The 19,723-nt window shown below is 34.5% G+C and overlaps 1 protein-coding gene across 1 annotated transcript; it reads left to right on the top strand.

Moving 5' to 3' along the window:
* Positions 1-3,761: 3,761 nt before the first annotated feature.
* Positions 3,762-7,135, top strand: LOC116146938. Its single transcript, XM_031432367.1, has 3 exons — positions 3,762-4,292; positions 5,401-5,566; positions 5,823-7,135. The coding sequence occupies exons 2-3, from the start codon at positions 5,422-5,424 to the stop codon at positions 6,605-6,607; spliced, it is 930 nt and encodes a 309-aa protein (XP_031288227.1). The 5' UTR covers positions 3,762-4,292; positions 5,401-5,421; the 3' UTR covers positions 6,608-7,135.
* The last annotated feature ends 12,588 nt before the right edge of the window (positions 7,136-19,723 follow it).

Here is a 19,723-nt window from a genome sequence, read left to right on the forward strand (position 1 = left end):
GTCAACTTAATCTAATTATCTAACACACCAAATTTGATAAAAAAGAACTTTTGTTTTATCCGATGATAAATAAAATAAACAAAACAATAATTAGATGTAATAAATATAAAAAACCAAAAAATAATTTCACAAAAAATATATTTTATCCAACAAAATTAAAATAATAAGTACTTTAATCAGAGAAAAGAAAATCTTAATTTTAAAATATTTTTAATGACATATAATAATTAAAAATACTAATATAACGATGCAAATTATAAAATTAAGAAATAAAATAAAAATATTAAGATAGATCTACTTTATTAGATAAATTATTTATTTACTGTATCCTTAATTTAGCTTACAAGACTAATTTTGCGATCCTATGAGACAAAAATAGAGATTTTTATTTTTAATATATGACTAAGTTTCAATGCATTTCCAACTTTACCCCTTTATCTGACTGATTAAGCTAATGACAAGTTACTTTTGGGTGAAAAATGTCTCTATATTGTAATGTTTGACTTGTTTCTATTGGCTTTAACTAATACTCAAATTAAACCTGAAGAATGTTTATGCTTTAAAGCCTGGTAAATTAAGGCTGGGATAAAACTGATGCGCCCAATGAAAAAATCAGATTAATTTGCGTGAATTTGGTAAGAGGAATTAGCTTGTGGCTGTGAATGTAATGGATACAGCTAAGCTAAGTTAAAGATGTACGTGTCGTGCAGATGCGCCACATCCGTGCTTCGAAGGCCTCTTAATTGGCGCTACTTTCAACTGAATGGCAACAACAAAATATCTTTCTCTTTTTTTATATGAATAATACAACTTGTGACTTGTAGTTAATGGAATTAAAAAGAAAAAGCTACTGAGAGAGAGAAAGAGAGAGTGGCGATATATTACAAAAGGATATGGATTTCGTATAGGGGTTTTGAAATTTCAGATTCAAGTTGGGATATAAATTATGGATTGGTTTTACCATACAAACTAAATTGTGTGATATTTCCAATCCATTCATGCATAATGAAACCTTTTATTAAATGGACAAATACAATTATATAGTTTATTTTATTACTAACTGCTCATCAATTTACTGTTTAATATGTAATCTTGTAATCTTGATCTTAATGTAATCTTGACGTGAAACATATTCCATTCAGTCATTGTCAGAGACTCACAGCCCAATGTTAAATGCTGTCTGAGTGAGGGTTTTTTTTTTTTTTTTTTTTTGGTTGGAGTATCAAGTCATTTCTGATGAGTTTTTGATATGTCTCATTTAAATGATTAATGATATTAAACGATTTTACAATTGCATCCTTGATGGTAGAATTTTACAACTCTCCGAAGCTGACCAAACTTGGTAAAGAGGTTTTGTACTAAATAATGATGTTTTCATTGAATAACTAAATAATGGAGACAGAAAAAGTCATCCAAAAAAGTTGTTGAGAATGGCGGTGAAGGTGAAAGAAGAAAATCATGTTATTACAATGGAAGAAAATCATGTCATTTTATTAGCAGATGCCAAACATCCATCCACACAACACCAAAAAGTAACTCTTATCAAACATGAATGTGGATATCACATACGTCCTATTAAAAAAAAACGTCGTAATTATTTTTTATTATTTTTTGTTAATAGCATTTCCACTACGCTAAAGATACAACACATTCTAATTTGTATATACATTATAATATCTAAGCTAATAAATATGATATTTCAATCTGTTTTCATATATTTAACTTTATGTTTATTTTATGTTATTTCACTTTACCTAAATCGGAATAGTATTATGAAAATGCTTTTAGATCTTAAGGATGAGAAATCTGAGAATGATTTGGGAGTATAAATACTGAAACGGTTGAGTAACTATTTAGGGAGTTAGGTAGGGTGGGCCCTATAAGTGACTGTTGATTGCTTTTATGTCAATAGATAAAAAAAAATTATACAATATTGACTTTTGATTGTCTGAAGATTACATGGAGATTACATGGCGATAATTGGTTGTTCATGCCATCATCCGGTATCTTATTTTCTTTTACGGATGAAAGAGCATGCATGTACGGATGAAAAGAGAAGGTCGGCTGAAAAGAGAAAGATTTCCAGGGACCATTTATAAGCGGGACTTTAGTAACATAAAAACAAAATATACAATATTGACATTTGATTGTCTTTATGTCAATAGATAAAAAAAAAATTATACAATATTGACTTTTGATTGTCTTTATGTCAATAGATAAAAAAAAATTACACAATAGTCTGAGAATGGAATTCTTACTTAAGGTGTGTAAGTTGGTCTCTATATCATCACACGTGGACCATACATAATATTACATATCACAAAAATTGGTCTCAAAGAATATGGAAGCCTGTTAATTAACAAATAATAACTATAGTTAATCGGATGGTTTTATTTTCTGTCTGAAGATTACATGGAGATAACGTAACTATTTATGTCATATGACCTGCCATTAAGTTCTTCAGCTAGTGTTTGGTCCAGTAAACGTTGATCGTCAATCGTTCTTTTTAGTGTACACGCTTTGGATAATTAGTTGGTTCATGCCATCATTAGGTATCTTCTTTCTTTTTACTGTACGTTTATAGGAAAAAAATAACAACGATCGATGCATTTTTTAATACGACGGGCGAGATATTTTCATGTTCATGTTTGATAAGCGGTTTTAAGGCACAAACGCCGGAAGACCAAGAGTTACTTTTTGGTGTTGTGCTTCTGCGGATGGATGTTTGGCCTGCTAATAAAGTCAATTATCTTACCATGAGTTAATATTACCAACTCTGTCTTTAGTTTTTACACACTTTAACGTAGCAGAGTTCCATTCTGAGACGATTTTATATTTTGTTTTTATCTACCTAACCCCCTTCCTCGCTAGTATTTATAACCCCATTCTCAAATTTCTCATCCTCAAATTTCTCCCCTTTCTCTCACTCACATTCACTCTGTAAGATCTTTTTGATTTTGTTTTCAAGTTAAGAAGATAATGGCTGATCAGTTGTTCTACGAGAAGCATCTTTCCTATTCTGATGTTAATGACAGGTTAGTCATTGCAACCCACTATCTTCAGGAGTTCCCGCCTTTCCCACACGGTCAAAATTTTCAGTTGTTACAATTTCTAGAGGAGGAGTCCAACACTGTGTTTCAACTCCGTCTAGTCGTCCGAGCCACAGGCCCCTATTTAAAACCATATATTGGTGGCTATTGGAAACGATTCTGCAAGACAAAAGGCATTAAACAAGGACAGATTATTCAATTTTTCAAGGAAAGGAATGAAGATGGACAACTCAATTATAAGATTAAAGTCCTTACACCCTTTTATAAGTTTTTTTAATTTGGCAGTTTTATTTGTTGAATACATGGTTATATATTATGTTTGGTCTTTCAGTAAAATAAATAATTTAGTTGTGTTGCGGGCTCTGCAGCACAGTACGTGAGGTGCAGTAGTGTCAAGTGTGTGAGGTCCACTTATTTTCATCGAATAAGTTTGTAAAATATCTTCCTATCAATGTATTAACGTAGTATGTGAGATTTTAATAATTATTTTTATAAACTTATAATACAGTATATCTTTCAATCAATATATTAACGTAAAATTTGTAAAATAATATCATAAAACGTGTAATAGTAATACAGTGTTGCAAAGTATAATTTAAATAAAGTTTCTGAATCCTCTGACCTTTTTAATTCACGTGTACATGTTTTCCACGTGGCGACAGCTTGAAATATCGAAATTTACCGGACGGAATCATTTTCCGAGCCCAGGAATCATAAAGTGGCACATCATGTAATTTGTATATCACAATCTCCCCGATTTCGCTCTAAAATTCTTCAGATTTATTTTTTTTGTTCTTCGATTCGATTTCTTTTTCGTTCAATTCGATTTAACCTCTATCGATTGATCCCGGTTTCGTTTCTAGTGTTAGGGTTTCGAAATTCTCTTAAACCATTCGATTCTTTTTCGATTTTGTTTGATCTGTGAGTCTTAGGGTATATTCTAGCTTTTATTTGTCCATATTTATCTGGGTCAGCCTTCATTTCTTGGATTCTTTGAAAAGTTTGAAACTTTATCGGGGCTTTCGAAGCTTCGAATTTTCGATTGATTTATATTGTGAAATTTTGGCGAAAATATTTATTTGGAGTTTCTGTATTTTATCTTCGTTAATTTTCTATATAATTGTTCAATAACAAGGGAGCTAGATTTCTGGTTTTGTAAATTGGGGTTGTTTCTATTGGGTTTATTTGAATTTTAATTCGTCCGCAGGTGTTATTAATTGAGTTCTTCAGAGGAAGATTTAGGTGAGAACTACCTCCTTTAGCCCTTGTGTGACTTTTAAATTTTTATTAGTTAGTGAATTTATTTATATGATGATATTTGGAATGTTGTTTCTCGTTGTAATACTTATCGGAATCTTGGAATTTATGTATGTGGATGCTTTAATATCTATGTAGTTTCATAATTTATTTTCATTAGACGGTTAGGACCTTTATATTGTTCTATGGATAGTGCATTGTGGCTTTGTAGATGCACTGAAGAACTTTTTACGTATACTGTATTGTTATTTTAAAAGTTGGAAGTGAAATTTTTAATGTTATGACCTGAGTGCTTAATGGTTCTTTTCGCCATTGCATTATGCTCTGTCGCATTTGAAATAGATGTTAGTTAAAAGAGAAAAAGAGATATTGCTATAATTTTCTAGGAATTGGGAACATGCTATGGCATTAGTGTGACACCACCTTTGGCCTTGCCTACCTAGCCGTGGAGTGAGATTAGAAATAGTTGTAGGATGCTTCTGTTGTTGGGAGAAAAGAGTTTTCCTATAACTTTTTGCTTTGGTTTCCCATTTTTGACTGCCTCGTGTTTTGTAGTTGTTGCCCTCTATAATAAGGACGACGACTCTATATAATATTAGTCATAGTTAAAGTTAGATGCCTACTTTCAAGTTCAGATAGGTTTGTTGGTACCTTTTTGTCAAGTGCTCTTCTAGTTCATATGTGAAAATCATGACCTTGACATTATACTGAACAGAGGATTACATGTTTCGATATTCTTAACAGAAACTAGATTTATCCTGTTAATTGTGCTAGCTATACCCTGGTGGATAGAATTTGAGGCTCTTTGTTTTGTCTGATCACTTCATACAGTTTTAGATCAAAAGCTTGTTCCTGCACTATTTGGAAAATACAGGTTTATTGCTGTGGCTTTATATTAAATTTATATCCCTGTGATCTAGTAGTGGCCCCCGTTTTTTTTTTTTTTTTTTTTTTTTTTTTTTTTTTTTTTTTTTTTTTTGTTTTTTTTTTTTTTTGTTCAAGCTATTTTTAAGTCCAAATTTAAGATCCAGCTTTGAGCATTTGCTAAGGCTATACATGTCTTTGGGTTTGCATTTTTAAATCTCCAAAAAAGAAGTTGACTTTTCGGGGAAAAATGATTCACAAAAGACACTTTGCTGATGAGGACCATTCGAGTTTCCTTGTAAGCACCCAAAACTATGTGACTACACCAATCACCTTGCTCCTATCATGGATTTCAATCCTTCCAATGATGCTGGTCTGGAACCTCTTAACTTCAGGTAATAATTTGTAATTACATGTATGTCGAATTTTGGTTACAATTAAATTGATCTTCTTGTCTCATGCAACAGTGGTGAATGTATACTCTTCAGTTTTTTTTTATTTTTTTTTTATTTTTTTTTTTTTTATTGACTAAATTCCAATATGAAGAAGATGCAGCTAGCTACAGCTTCTGCAAATGTCAAGATCAAAAGACATGTGCATTTGACTAGATTACAGAAGTTTCAAATGGAACTGATGAGGAATTTGAAATAGGTACTTCCGGCTGCATTTCTCAATTTCCGTGGGGAAACAGCAATATTGCTGAAGCAGATGCAAAGTTTGAGGCGGCATCCCATCTGTCATTTTTTCTAGAATATTTTGCACCTCAACACCAGCAAAGGGCTTCGCTTCAATCCAATGCGACTTATTCATCTCTTCTTGAAGCTCCTCCTCTGATTCCAGTTTCTATTGGACCTGAGCATCAAGCTGATGTTCCTGAATGGAATTCAAGGGGTTCTAAGAGCTTTGTGGATAATCTGGATGTGTCAGGCCATCAAGTTGAACTTGCACCTTCGTCAGATTTTAGCCTTGTTGTTGACGATGGTGATGAGGAGAAGCTGAGGGGTACTTGTGTCATTTTAATGCCTGATTATGAAACGTCCGCCAATTATTGCTCTGAAAGATGTGGAACCAGAAATGATTTTAAATGCATTGATAGGGGTTCTATTGATTGTGTCAGACATGTTATGGAAGCCAGAGTAAATCTTTTGGAAAACCTTGGGGGAATGATATTTGAGGAATTAGGTTTCTGTGAAATGGGAGAGGAGGTCTCCAAGAGTGGGCTGAAGAGAAAGAGCAAGCTTTCCTTGAAGTTGTCTGTTCTAACCCTGCATCGATGGGGAAGAATTTCTGGGACCATCTCTCATTGGTTTTTCCCTCCTGAACAAGGAGGGATCTTGTCAACTATTATTACAATGTCTTTATACTACAGAAACATGCCAATCAAAATAGGTTTCACCCGCACAATGTTGACAGTGATAATGATGAGTGGCAAATAAGTGAACATGAAGCTGGCGCGGCAGAGGAAGACGAGGGAGATGAGGGAGATGTGGATGATATATCTGTACAGCATGTTAAGAACTCCTTTGGTGATGCCGGTGGCAATACCGACTTGCACATCTTTTGAGTAAAATTCAAAGCAGTTACAGGGAGGATGATGTACAAGATGATGCATGCACATCATATGAATTTGAGCAAATTGAAAGCTGTGCCCGCTCTATACAGGGACTGATCAAAAGCAGTCTAATGAAGATTGATTCACATGCTGTATGTATTAAATGTTGTTAGGTTAATTGAGCATGAATACTTTATGTTTTGAATCGTTGCAATATTAGAGTTTGGATACTTATACAAGAGGGAAACAGCTGATTTTGTTAATGAGTGTTTACTTCTGATCTCCTAAATTATATTTGGCCATGGTTGGCATAAAATATCGGTCCTGGAAGCCTTTGAGTATGAGGGATAGTTGGGAAGGGACTCCCAAAAGATCCATAATTCTGACTAGTAACCAGACAGAAGAGAGATTCAACCTGGTTGTGCTTGTAAATTTTCATATTTGTTCAGGAGGTTTGCATTGGTGTCTCAAAGGGGATGCTCATGGAATCTTGCTTTGAGTTTGCGAGTGTCTAATAAGAGGGCTCGATCAAATAACACGTTTGATTATTCATCTAAATCTTTATGGGTAAAAATATGTACGTATATTATTTTATGTAATATTTTCTTTTAAATTTATATCCTATAATACAATACAATACAATATACTATACCCAATTCAAAAAATTATATTTTCAATACACGGTATGATATTAACAGCACCGGGAGTTCATAAAAACAGATAATTGTCACAATCGTTAGTAGCCAATCTGGATCTCAAACCTTCCTTCCAACTTCCGAGACCAGCACTACTAACCACGTGTCCCAATGTCATTATCCCTCAACTTTCAGCAGGCCAACCAAGTACCTATCCTATATATAAATGAACGTACACTTCTTATTGGTCTGTCATTAGGAATGCGCGTCTTTTGCGTTAATAAAGCGGAGTGAAAGCTACCCTCTATATTATTACTCTCTCGTTTTTATATAACTGTCATTTTAAGCTTATTGTCACGCACTTAACTTCTTTGCTAAGTTCGTGCGGCCTTAACTCGTCGGAAATGAGTTAAGCAGCCTAACACTCACACAAACTCACAGGCTAAAAGCTTATAAACGAGAGAGAAGTATATAGAGAAAATCTAAACTCTGTATATTGATCGGATTCAAGATATGAACTTTACATGGTGGAGTTGCCTATTTATAGGCTCAAGCTCCTCAAAGTAAATGTATTAGTAAGCTACATGGGTGTCGAGCATTGGGGCAGCCTTGGAAACGAAGCTCGTGGGTGGCGCACATGCGAGCAACCTTGGAAACGAAGCTCGTGGGTGGCGCACATGCATGCAACCTTGGAAACGAAGCTCGTGGGTGGCGCACATGCATGCAATCTTGGAAATGAAGGTGCTTAGTCACCGAACCTAGCTGCTGAGTCGTTAACTTAGCCCCTAAGTTAACTTAGCTCTTAAGTTTGCTTCACCCTGAAGTATACTTAATCAGTAAGTCACGTGCAGCATGCTTGGGCAAGCAAGCTGGTCGTGACATTATGCACACTTTTTAACTAATAAATTTTATCTCTTCTTAAATTGACTTTTCTCGCTGCACACATTGTTAAATATTGAAATAATTTAATAGAGAGGAGATAGGGAAAGAGAGAGAGGAGATCTGGGCATAGAAAAAAGTGAAAAGAAAAGATTGAAACATTGAAAGAGAAAAGACAACTTAATTTATCTTGAAAAAAAGACGACTATAAAAAAACAGGGGAAGTATGTGTTAATTTTGACTTGTTTATTGCTTTGTCATCAATATTCTCAGCTGCATACATGTTATCTTATTCTCCAAATATATATAGACTTTTTTCTACCCAAATAATAATTTAATGACACTTTATCACTTATAAAATTTTAAAATATCATTTTATTATTCAAATTTATATTTCTTTTTCGATTCTAAAATCGTTGCAACCTCATACCTTTACTATTCTCTTCTCTGATCATTACTCACTATAACTCCTCAAACCCTGCTCCTATCAACCTCGTCAATCATTGGCAATCGAATAATTAAGGTTTGCGTAATTGCCCCTCCCAAGTCAAATTCTTATCAATCTCAACCATCAAAATCTAACATTTTATTATTAAAAAACTCATCGGTCTCCTCTCTTCAAAAACCTTAACAAACTGGATCAAGTTTGCTCTCTATTCGAGGCTGAAATATAAATTTGACGGGGTAAGCAATCCGGAGTGTGGGACCATTTTGAGAAGATTTATAACGAGAGAACCAACAAAATAGACCAGACAAAGTGTTTCTATTGTGAGAAGCAATATTTTAATACTCAACCTCGGATCGGTGCCATCATCACACTAATTAAATTAGATTGAATATAATTTTGACGTCTGCAACACATTACACGACCCATTCCTCCTCTCTCTCCCTTATTTTCTCTTTCTCACTCTACCGCTTTTTTCTCTCTAGATTATACACAGCAAAGTTCCATTTCAATTTAAGGTAAAGCAAATTACCGGTTTATTGTTGTTGGTGTTATTCTTCTTCAACAAGATCTAAAGCTCATAAACTATGGCAAGAAACAATCTTGGCCGTTTATTTACATCAATATCACCCAAACTCCCCTCACCATTCCCTATATCTGTATCATCAATCTATTCAAAGGTTTCGAACTCGGTGAGCTGACTCATCAGCTTGTCAACTCAACAACCTCAAAAACACCAAGAGAAAACCCCCAATAAAGAAACAAGAAACCCTCAAAGCAAACTCTGAAAGTCAACACTTTTAGTAAGTTTGATTGTTTAAAGTCTGTAGCTTTGACCCTTTTGGTGTTTTTCTCATTTGCTTCAATACCCATTATTTTTTGCAACTCGTTTTTGCTTCTGAATCATTGATTGAAGAATGAAGATTGAAGATGAATTAGCTGCTGGACTGACAATATTATTATTATTAAGATGAACTTACAAGTGAGATGAAGATGAATTGATGAAGATGAAGTGAAGAACTAATGATGAAATGAAACGCGATTCGCGAAGAGGGAAGATTGAAGAGTTGATTGAAAATTGTAGTGACGATTGAAGAGCCGATCGAAAGTTGCAGTGAAGATTGAAGAGCTAAGGATGCCAAAGAGTTGAAGATCGACTACATCTATGAGAAATGAAAGTGAAATGGGTTTGGGAATTATTGCAATGCATTGACCCGGTTTTGGGGGTTAGCTACGGTATCACTTGTCCAGCCGCGGGCCATACCAGGTCAAATGCATATATCGGGTTTTATCCTTACTCGGCCTGGCTCAATGGCCGGTTCTCGGTCGAACCGGTTAAACCGGTCAGGCCAAGCCGAGTTTTAAAACATTGGTGAGAAGTTGTTGGCGTATAGTGTGAGTAATGGAACTTTCTCTATACACAAGAATTTAAAAAGTTGTAAGAAATACCTCCACAACGTAGATAAAAGTCAAACAATTCTCTCATCTTTTAAAAGCACAAACAAAGAAGAGAAAAGGCTGCAACCGGCCTTTTTATACTTTTCTTTAATTTAGATGGAACTGTCGCTTGTTGGTGGCTGGGTGGTGGCCAGTGTGACTTGGTGGATGTGGGTGGTGTAGCAGTTGAGGAGAACGAAGGCACGACTCAGGCCGAGGGAGGTGGCAGGGCAGGCTGCGACTTTGAAAGCTCCGGCCATGTTCCCTGTCTTTATATATTCACGCATTTTATTAAAGGGTTATCTTAAATTTCTTTATATTCATTATTTATATAAAATTGGGCAATCAGTATTGAATCTTTATTTCTTTTTTGGTAGCATATACGACAAACCTGTTCAGCTCTTCATAAATCATACAACTATCTGCATTTTGTTCCCTGTCTCATTCTTTGTACCAGCCCATTGTAATTAACAAAGTTTTTGTTTGTTGCAACTGTTTTCCAACACTCTTGTTTGAAGAAAAAGAACATCAGGCTTTCCATTTTTCCTGCCGTGAATATTCGAATTCCTACCTGTCATTTTGAATAGGTATAATTTTTGTTTTTGAACCCACTGTTGTACCTACCTTTTGCTTCTCAAATTAAATGCATGTCTTTACTAATTCGATGGTTCTTCTCCATAATATCTTTTTTTTTTTTTTTTTTTTTTTAATCAACCAATCTCCAAGTGACTTTACCAATCTGTTATGATAACAAGGAAATTATTTTTGTTGTAGATAATTGATTTTATTAGCAGGCCAAACATCGACACTAAGAAAAATAGCTTTCCGCGTCTAGCAAAATTAGACGCCGATAGTAAGATTTAGACGTTAAATGTCTTGCGCGTCTAAATTTCGTAGTCGCCACGTAGTTGCAAAATCATTGTCGTAGAAAGTATGGGCGTCTAAAAAATTGGTTAGATGCGAAAAGTTTTTTTTTTACGACTATAAAATTAGTCACTAATTGTTGGTTGCAATAGTCTCCCGTTTAGATGCTAAATGTGTAAAGATAATTTGATAAAATTGTATCGCGACTAATCAATTAGTTATAAAATGTACCTTTTAGTGACTAACAATTTGTCGCAAATGCCACAAAAAATGTACATTTTAGTGACTAATAATTTGTCATAAATGCCACAAAAATTAGACGTTGAAAGTGTAAGGGTATTTTCGTAAAACTTTTTTGCGACTATCTGATTAGTAGACAAATGTATCTTTTAGTGATAAAAATTTAGGAGTTAATTCCAATAATTTTAGATGCTGAATGTGGAATTCAAATATGATAAATTACTTTTCGCTACTAAAAAATTAGTTGTAAAATATGTTCTTTTGTGAGAAAGATTAGTGGCAAAAACATTTTGTTTTTAGTGGGGAAATGTATATACCCAATTTGGTTTCTTACATTTTGTCTTCTGTTTCGTTTAATATTATACATTCAAGCATTTCGTTTAATATTATACATTCAACGTCAACAAAATAATTGTTTTCTGTTTCAGCATCTCCAACATTTGAAAATGTAACTCTGATTCTGCTCCTTCAAGTAAGATAAGCTGCTTCTTCAAGCATTGTTGCACGAATGTATCATTTTTTCCTACCATCAATTTAATGCATAATCAATAAGTCAAGCAAAAAACTAAATAATTACAAATAAATTATAATTATTCCGGGGTATACAACATGTGACAAAAGCTTATGAAATAGCAACAGAAAAGAAAGACTACTCCTCAAAGTTCACAGAACGTACCGCAACACCAAACCAAAATCAAATTGATGGAGTAGAAAAGCAAGTATCTCACAGATTATCAATCTAAACTTCAATTCCCTAGTTTAAAATTTTAAACTAAGTTAAATTTCTACTTTCATTCAGCCAAATGTGTTTTTGTGGAATACAACCTTGTTCATAAAGGCTATAAATGTTTGAAATCTGATGGAAAAATAGTCATCTCACCTAGTGTCAAGTTTAATGAACATGAATTTCCTCTTGCCAATAATCTTAGTTTCAATTCAAGGTCTGATTCTAGTCCCAATTTCTGTACTTTTGATTGTTCATCTGATACATTGCATACATCTTCATCTTTACCATTCACTATTGTTCAGCATGTTGTCCCTCGGTTTCAACTCTTCCCATTGTCACCTCATTAAATTCAATCCCTTCAGATTCAGCCTACCTAAGTTAAATTTCTACATAAGTTTACCAATATTATAACTTTACCAGTGTTTGCATTGTAATTTTAGCTAACCAATATCATAAATTTCTACATAAATGTATAAGAGGTAAAAAGATAGCAATGAACTTAAAAAAAAAATAGTGTCAAAAAACTCAGAACTAACCTTTATGTGAGCTGAAGCCTTGTCAGTTGTTGTGAAGACCCCAGAAGATTCAACAATATACTCAGCCTTATAATCGCCCAAAGGGATCTCAACCGGGTCCCTAGGTAGAGAGTTAAACGTTATACCTTAAGTAGAATCAATTACTTATATTTGCAATAAAACCACACCAGTATATAAATCTTCATTTGATCTCTGAGGCCCTACCTTTTGTTAAAAAATTTAATCTGCTTCCCATTTATTTCCGAAGTGGATTCATGCACAACCTTGAGGGTTTCCTTAAAAACTCCATGAGTGGAATCATACTTGAACATGTAAGCCTGCAAGATAAGAGGAAAAAAAGTGAACAACAACAACTCTTTTCCATAATTTGAAGAAGTCTAACAAATCATTACCATGGTAAATATTGGACTTGAGAGATGAGCAATCATTTATCAGGGAAGAAAAGGTTTATACAACAAAACATAATCATGAAGCAAAAAAAGATTCAACCAAACATTTTTATATTACCACTGAAACTTTCAATAAAAAATTGATCAGAAAATAACTATATGAATCATTATTTAGTAGTTAGACATCAACCAACCAAAGAGAACTTAACAAATAAAAGTACGAACAGCGCAACTAAAAAACGAAGGCAAAAAGAGGCTTTCCTCATCACTTTCTGAAGCCAATCAGAATTTAGTATGTTATCTGATAGAGCATCTCAGAGTGAAACCTTTCCTAGTTATCTATCAACTTTAGTAAAAACATCAAGTGCAACAATGTCAGACAAACTATGCATACAATTGGGTGAGCAGAATCTACCACATAATTGGCTTCACAAATAAAATTGCTAAGCGACTTAAGCATCTGTGATCTAATGCGTTTTCATTAAATTCTGTTTAGATTCCACCATTAGGATATGAAACACATGTTTAAAAGCATGGCACATGCCAAATACACATGGAGATAGAATTATTAGAAAAACGTAAATGTTTAAACCTCCTTTTTACATGACAGTGTGATCCACACATACTAGTTCTGATAAAAGAAGAACACTTTTGAAACATTTTGAAGGTTATCTATGCTTAAATATGTGAATTATTCATTAGATAAGAAATTAAATTCTTACAAATAAGTTCATTGGCAAAAGGGCTTCAGAAGTAAATAAGCACCAGATAGAATTAGAAAGATCAATGCATCCATTATAAGTCAAATGTAACATCAATTTAGAGCAAACATTGCAACTCCAAAAAGACAATTCAGCAATATACATTTTGTCAAATCAGCATGGTTGACCCAGACTGGATCATGTCAATTCATAAATGAGTTAATTAGACTAACAATAAATCTTTAATATTACCTTCCGAGCTTAACAATGCCATTGATATCATTAATGATGGTTATCTTAGCTTGATTTGACTTTGAACCTATAAGCTTCGGGAGGACTCGTAAAACAAGGTTCAATTTCAACTAACCAATAAAATCAGTCAAAACTACAACTAAGCTGCATCTTAAAGAACATTTAACAATGAAAGATCCAAGGCAAGGACTAATTATTACTCACTGTTTTAGATTTTACATATCATTTATAGTCAGATAAGCACTTATGGATTCAATTTACGGCTCACAAAATGAGGATACTTACCAAAAGCGAATGTTTAAGTAATGTTCAAGGAGGAACCTTATCACACAACATCAGATGAGGTTATTTAAAACAAAGGTAAGAAACATGTAAACATAAATATTTTGATTAACGTGTTTGGTATGGTAGCCATTACCAACTGACAGAACCCATAATAACTCCTAACTGTTATGGATATATATGCACACAGATTTTGGCGGATGGGAGAGGCAAGTTTGATGAACTTCAAATCTAACATTTTACAATGAATATCATCGTCTATAGTTAGAGTTAACTGCACATTGATTTTCTTTCAGAGCATCAACATATGAAATCAAAATTAATATAACCCACAATTAAATATTCCTTGTGCTTTTTTACCATTATCGGAAAATGCACAATGGAAAGAATTACTCACGATACCCCAAGATTGAGAATATCTTCAACCAAAATTTCTCCCTTCCCCTCAAATCCACATATGTTCTGCATAGGTTAAAATAGCATATAGAGATGGTGTTACCGTATTAGGACCAAAGATATGACATAAGCCATACTCAATAGTGGGGTAGTGTTTCTCCTAGCTGTGCAACCAGTGAAAAGGACTTCAAAGCATGATAAACTCTTTTGAAAAGCATTATGTTTGGAACAATTATAGCAAGAGTACTTCAATCAAGCAGATTCCTTCTAAATGGACCGCATTCCTAAACTAATTTTTTAGCTGAAATCTCATCAAACCACCACCATTAGAAACCAAACTTTCAACAAGCACATTAACAAAGACTCAAACTTGGCAACAATCCAGATCATAAAATTCCAAAATGCGAAGAAATTCAAACACTTACAACTCAATTCTTCCTCTGATTTTCCTCAACAACTTCAAATTATCATGCTCAATATGCTTAATAAGCTTATCTATAAACACACGCCTCTCAACCAGACCAAGCTTCATGACATCAACCACCCTCTTCCCCTCACCATCCACAACCTTCCCTTCTCCCTCCTTATCGAACAGAGGAGACTTGAGCCGGTCAAAAGTCGGCAGTCTCTCAATGGCAGCCCATTGTTGAGCAATTTCAATGTCAGAAATGAGCGCCTCATCGTCATGCTTCCCGGTGCCTCTTTGACTCGAAGATGTCTTATGCCTCAAAGAAGACTTTAAGCGCCTCGTCGCCATCCTTCCTGGAGCTTCTAAAAAACGAAGGCAAAAATAGAGGGCGGTGATCAGACCTTGAGACGATCGGAGGAGGAAGAAGAGAAGTCGACGGCGCGTGAAAGAGAAACAGTGGGCGCAGATCTAAGGGCATCTCCAACCCACGCCAAAATGGTGCAAAAAACACCAAATTGGCGTGGGTTGGTACTCCAACCCACGCTAAACACTGCACCATTTTGGTGCAGTGCTACAGTGCTGCGCCAAATTTGGCGCAGCACTGTAGCACTGCACCAAAATGGCGCGGCACTGTAGTAAAAATAAAAAAAATATATACCTTTTTAAATTTTGGTTATTTGTTTTTTTTAAATTTTGTTAAGTTAATTTGAGTATTAAATTTTGTACCAAAAATCACACCAAATTGGTGCAATGGGTTGGAGATGATCTAAGGAGAGAAGAGAAAGCCATTTGTTGAAAACAACAGTGCCACTTTTCCCGAGGCTTCTCTTTTTAACAAGTAGAAACCCTAATAAAGAGGAACAGAAAAGAAAGGAGGGGCTGGCTTTTGAGTTTTGAGAGGAGGCAGGCAGGCAGGTAGTGGCCAAACTACGAAATGAAGTGTTTTAAAAGCAAAAGAAAACAATTGTTTTTTCTCAGTTTTGGGTTAAGCGTTGCAGAGAATCCCAAATCCATAACAAGGAAATTCTCAGATGCCAATAAGACCTCTAGGTCAACAAAGAAAGGATGCCTACAATAATGACATGAATTCACAAGTTATCAAACAAAATTCTAAGTACCATTGAGAACTAATTATTATGTCAAAATGTAATGTCAATACGTAAAAATACATCAGCTTCTCAACGGGAGTTATGTCTAGTCAGTCAATATTATTATAATATTTTTTCACCCCTTTCTCTCATTTACAATGAATAAACTATTCTATGATTTGTTATCACACTCATAACAAGAGAAAAGTATGTTTATATACTAGGTTAAAGTGAGTAAACCCAATTTACAAGGATTTTTATTCCTAAGCCTAACTCAATAAGAAATTAATAACTTAAAGAAATCATACAGAGTTATACATGGAAAATGCCCAAACCACTTACGGGCCTGGGGCGCTGCCCCCACGACCCCCCACCTACTAACTGTGCAACAGAACCTCAAATGCGTCTGCGTAACCCAATAATATTGAAGTAGTTGACAGCTCCGACGGTAATTGCTACTATCAAATTTTGATATCTAAACTTTTTATAACTAATTGATTTTGGTATTATTTTTAATAAGCAATATTTAGTGGCTAACATTTTGGTTGTGAACAACTCTTATTAACAACTATAACTTTAGTTGCTAAAATAACATACCCAAAATTTCAGTTTATTTCAAGCGGGAAAATGGGGCGCCCAAACTGATTTGCACAATTTACCATACATTTGGCAACTAAAATCTTAGTTGTCAAAAGAAGATAATTTGTAACTAATTAATTAGTTATGCAACAATAATTTTAGTGATAATTTAAAATATCATTTTTTCATTTTACCGGGAAAGTGGGAGCCAAAAAAATTTATCAACTTTTAGCGACTAAATACATCTTAGTTGCTATACATAAGTTTTTGCAACTATTTGTAATATGCACAAAATAATTAGTTGTCATATGTACCCTGGACCTTTGTAATTATTATTAGAAGTTTGGATATTTCGGTAATTGTATCATTTTGTAACTAATAAAAATAATTGTAAATTAATTAATAAATATTTGTATCTAATTTAGCAGCTATTCAGTAGTTGCAAATAATTATTTATGTAATCATAATTTTAGTTACGGAATCTCTTGTTGTAGTTACCAATTGTGTTGTAATGTTGGAAAAATTTACTGGACAAGAATTGGCAACAAAATAAATTACTCACTAATGTGATGTTTCTGACAACAAATCAAATTAGTTATAAAATATTAATTTTAGACGCCAAATACTAGAATAAATAAGCCCTATAATTTTATTCCCCTTTAGCCAATGATTGGAATTTAGTTACTAAATGTAACAATTTTTGTCTAGTTACAAAAAAATTGTTTGCAGAAAGTACTTTGTCTTGTAGTGATCCATCCGCAGAAGCACAACACCAAAAAGTAACTCTTGGTCTTGCATTTGGTTTTCCGTCGTTTGTGCCTTAAAACCGCTTATCAAACATGAATATGAAAATATCTCGCCCGTCCTATTAAAAAATGCATCGTAGTTATTTCCAATCTATTCATGCATAATGAAACATTTTATTAAATTCAATTAGTTTATTTTATTACTAGCTGCATCAATTTAATACTCTTTAAAATCAAGAGTATCGACGACAAAATCTAAATAATATACCAAATTAACAAATGCTTTTTAGATCAAAAAGTAAGGAAGCAGACCATAACAGATGAATTTATAGTCAGAAACTTTTTGATCGCTGCGACCGCATCCCCAATTTATAGACCACATATACAGAGGGTAGTTTTGCACCGCCAGCGTCCCCCTTCCAAAACCCCTAACCCCTCTAACCTTGACTGCCCACCGGCCATCGCAAATAATTAGGGTTTCGTGTTCAACTCCATCTGTTGGAGTGTGTTTTGGTTGGTTGGGGCATTTTATCAATCAATTGGTGGGCAGGTGTTTGGATGCTGTTTTGGGTCAATTGAGGGTCGGAAAAATGGGTGGGGATGGTGAAGAGGCTGTTGGAGTGGTGGTTGTGGCCGTTAGAAGGGATGGGAGGTGGTTTATGAGTAGCCTACAGAGGTAGCCTACGGACGCCGTCGAAAAGTCGTCGGAGTCCCTAAAAAAGAACGAGATTCGATGGGAGACTTCGAGAGGCTTCGGTATGGCCATTTTCGACTATATTAATGGCCGAAAACGGCCATATCAGGCCAGATCTCGCCGGTAACAACATCATACCTATATTGATAACCAACCGAGTCCTATATCGGAGCATGAATTGATATTATCAACTGTGTTATCATATCTTTCTTCTTGTTCTTTAATTGTAAATGAATATAAAAATCGGCAAATGCCCATTTCTTTTAGATACTAGGACAAAATAATAGAAAAGAAGCAAAAGGATCTAAAATTATCATGAATAATATATTGATATTCAACTCTTACACAGTACTTCCCTAAATATGTACAAGAAAAGGAAGTAGTAAAACTGTAAAAGAAATTACAAAACACTCATAAATAATATATTCAACAATAAAACTGCCAAATTTAAATAAAATTGTAAAAATGTCTTATCCCATAATTAACTTGGCCATTTGCATTTTCTTCTCTGAAGAAGAGGACAACGTTGCCTTCGCAAGGCACCGGAACCTGCAGAGTGTTAACCAATCTCCCCCAATAGTCAGCTTTAGATAGTGGCCAATCTGATGGACAGCTAGGTGGAATATCCATTCGACGTTGTAATTGTATTCGTCCTCCACGACTCCTATATTCTGGAAATGTTGGCCATTTGGGATAGGAAAATGATAGACTTACCGACTGGTGTGTACCGATTTTGTGCACTGAATGACGTAGCAAAATCTTGGCCGTTGATTAATATTAACTGATAATAAATAAACGGTGAGGATTGTGCCACGTCATTCGGTGCATAAAATCGATACACACCAGTCGGTAACTGTAGCATTACTCTTTGGGATATCCGGGATCGCTTCAAGACCGTCAGTTCTAACGGCAAAGTTTGCTCATCACATATGTCGATGTTAATTCCTTAACAAAGAGAAAGTGAGCCATTTCTTTCTTAACTTGAAAACAAAAAGAGAAACGGTTAGATAGTGAGTGAGAAATGAGAGGGCGAGTGAGCGTTTAAATAAGCAAAATTATGGGCCCTATCAAGTTGACATAATCATTAAAAAATTCGAGGGTACGAAAAATTCATGGCTCATAGTCTGTGACATTGACAACGAGTGAACATCAATCACATCACTGAGCTGTAAACTGTCAATTGATTGGTTGAATTTGGTTATATGTTTCAATTTCTCTCTGATGATTTCAAGAGGGGTGACCTGCCATTCAATATTTTCTTCAACGTTTGAGGGATTGACGTTAGGGCTGTCAGCTGAGCCGAGCAGCTCACGAGTCGGCTCAGCTTATTAAATATTCAAACTCGGTTCGAATATAATTGAGCCAAGTTGGCTCAAATTCAACTCAAGTAAATTACCGAGCCGAGTTTGAGTCTATCCTGACTCGATTTGATTCGGCTTGCGAACCAATAATGGCTTGTTTAAGATTTTTCTGTGCATAATACAAGTTTTTAGATTTTTTTTTTGTAATTTGACATATAAAAGACTAAAAAGTTTAAAAAATAACAAATTAACCCTCAACCAAATAACCCCAATTAACCCAAAATCAAATCGCGTAAATTCATTCTCTCCAAATCAAGAACCCTAAAACAAGAAACCCAAAAAACAATTTCCCAATTATCACACCAAGCCACCCACAAACACAGGAACCATTGGAGATTCA

Source organism: Pistacia vera, unplaced genomic scaffold (genome assembly GCF_008641045.1).
Source record: "Pistacia vera cultivar Batoury unplaced genomic scaffold, PisVer_v2 Contig485, whole genome shotgun sequence".
Lineage (NCBI taxonomy): Eukaryota > Viridiplantae > Streptophyta > Magnoliopsida > Sapindales > Anacardiaceae > Pistacia > Pistacia vera.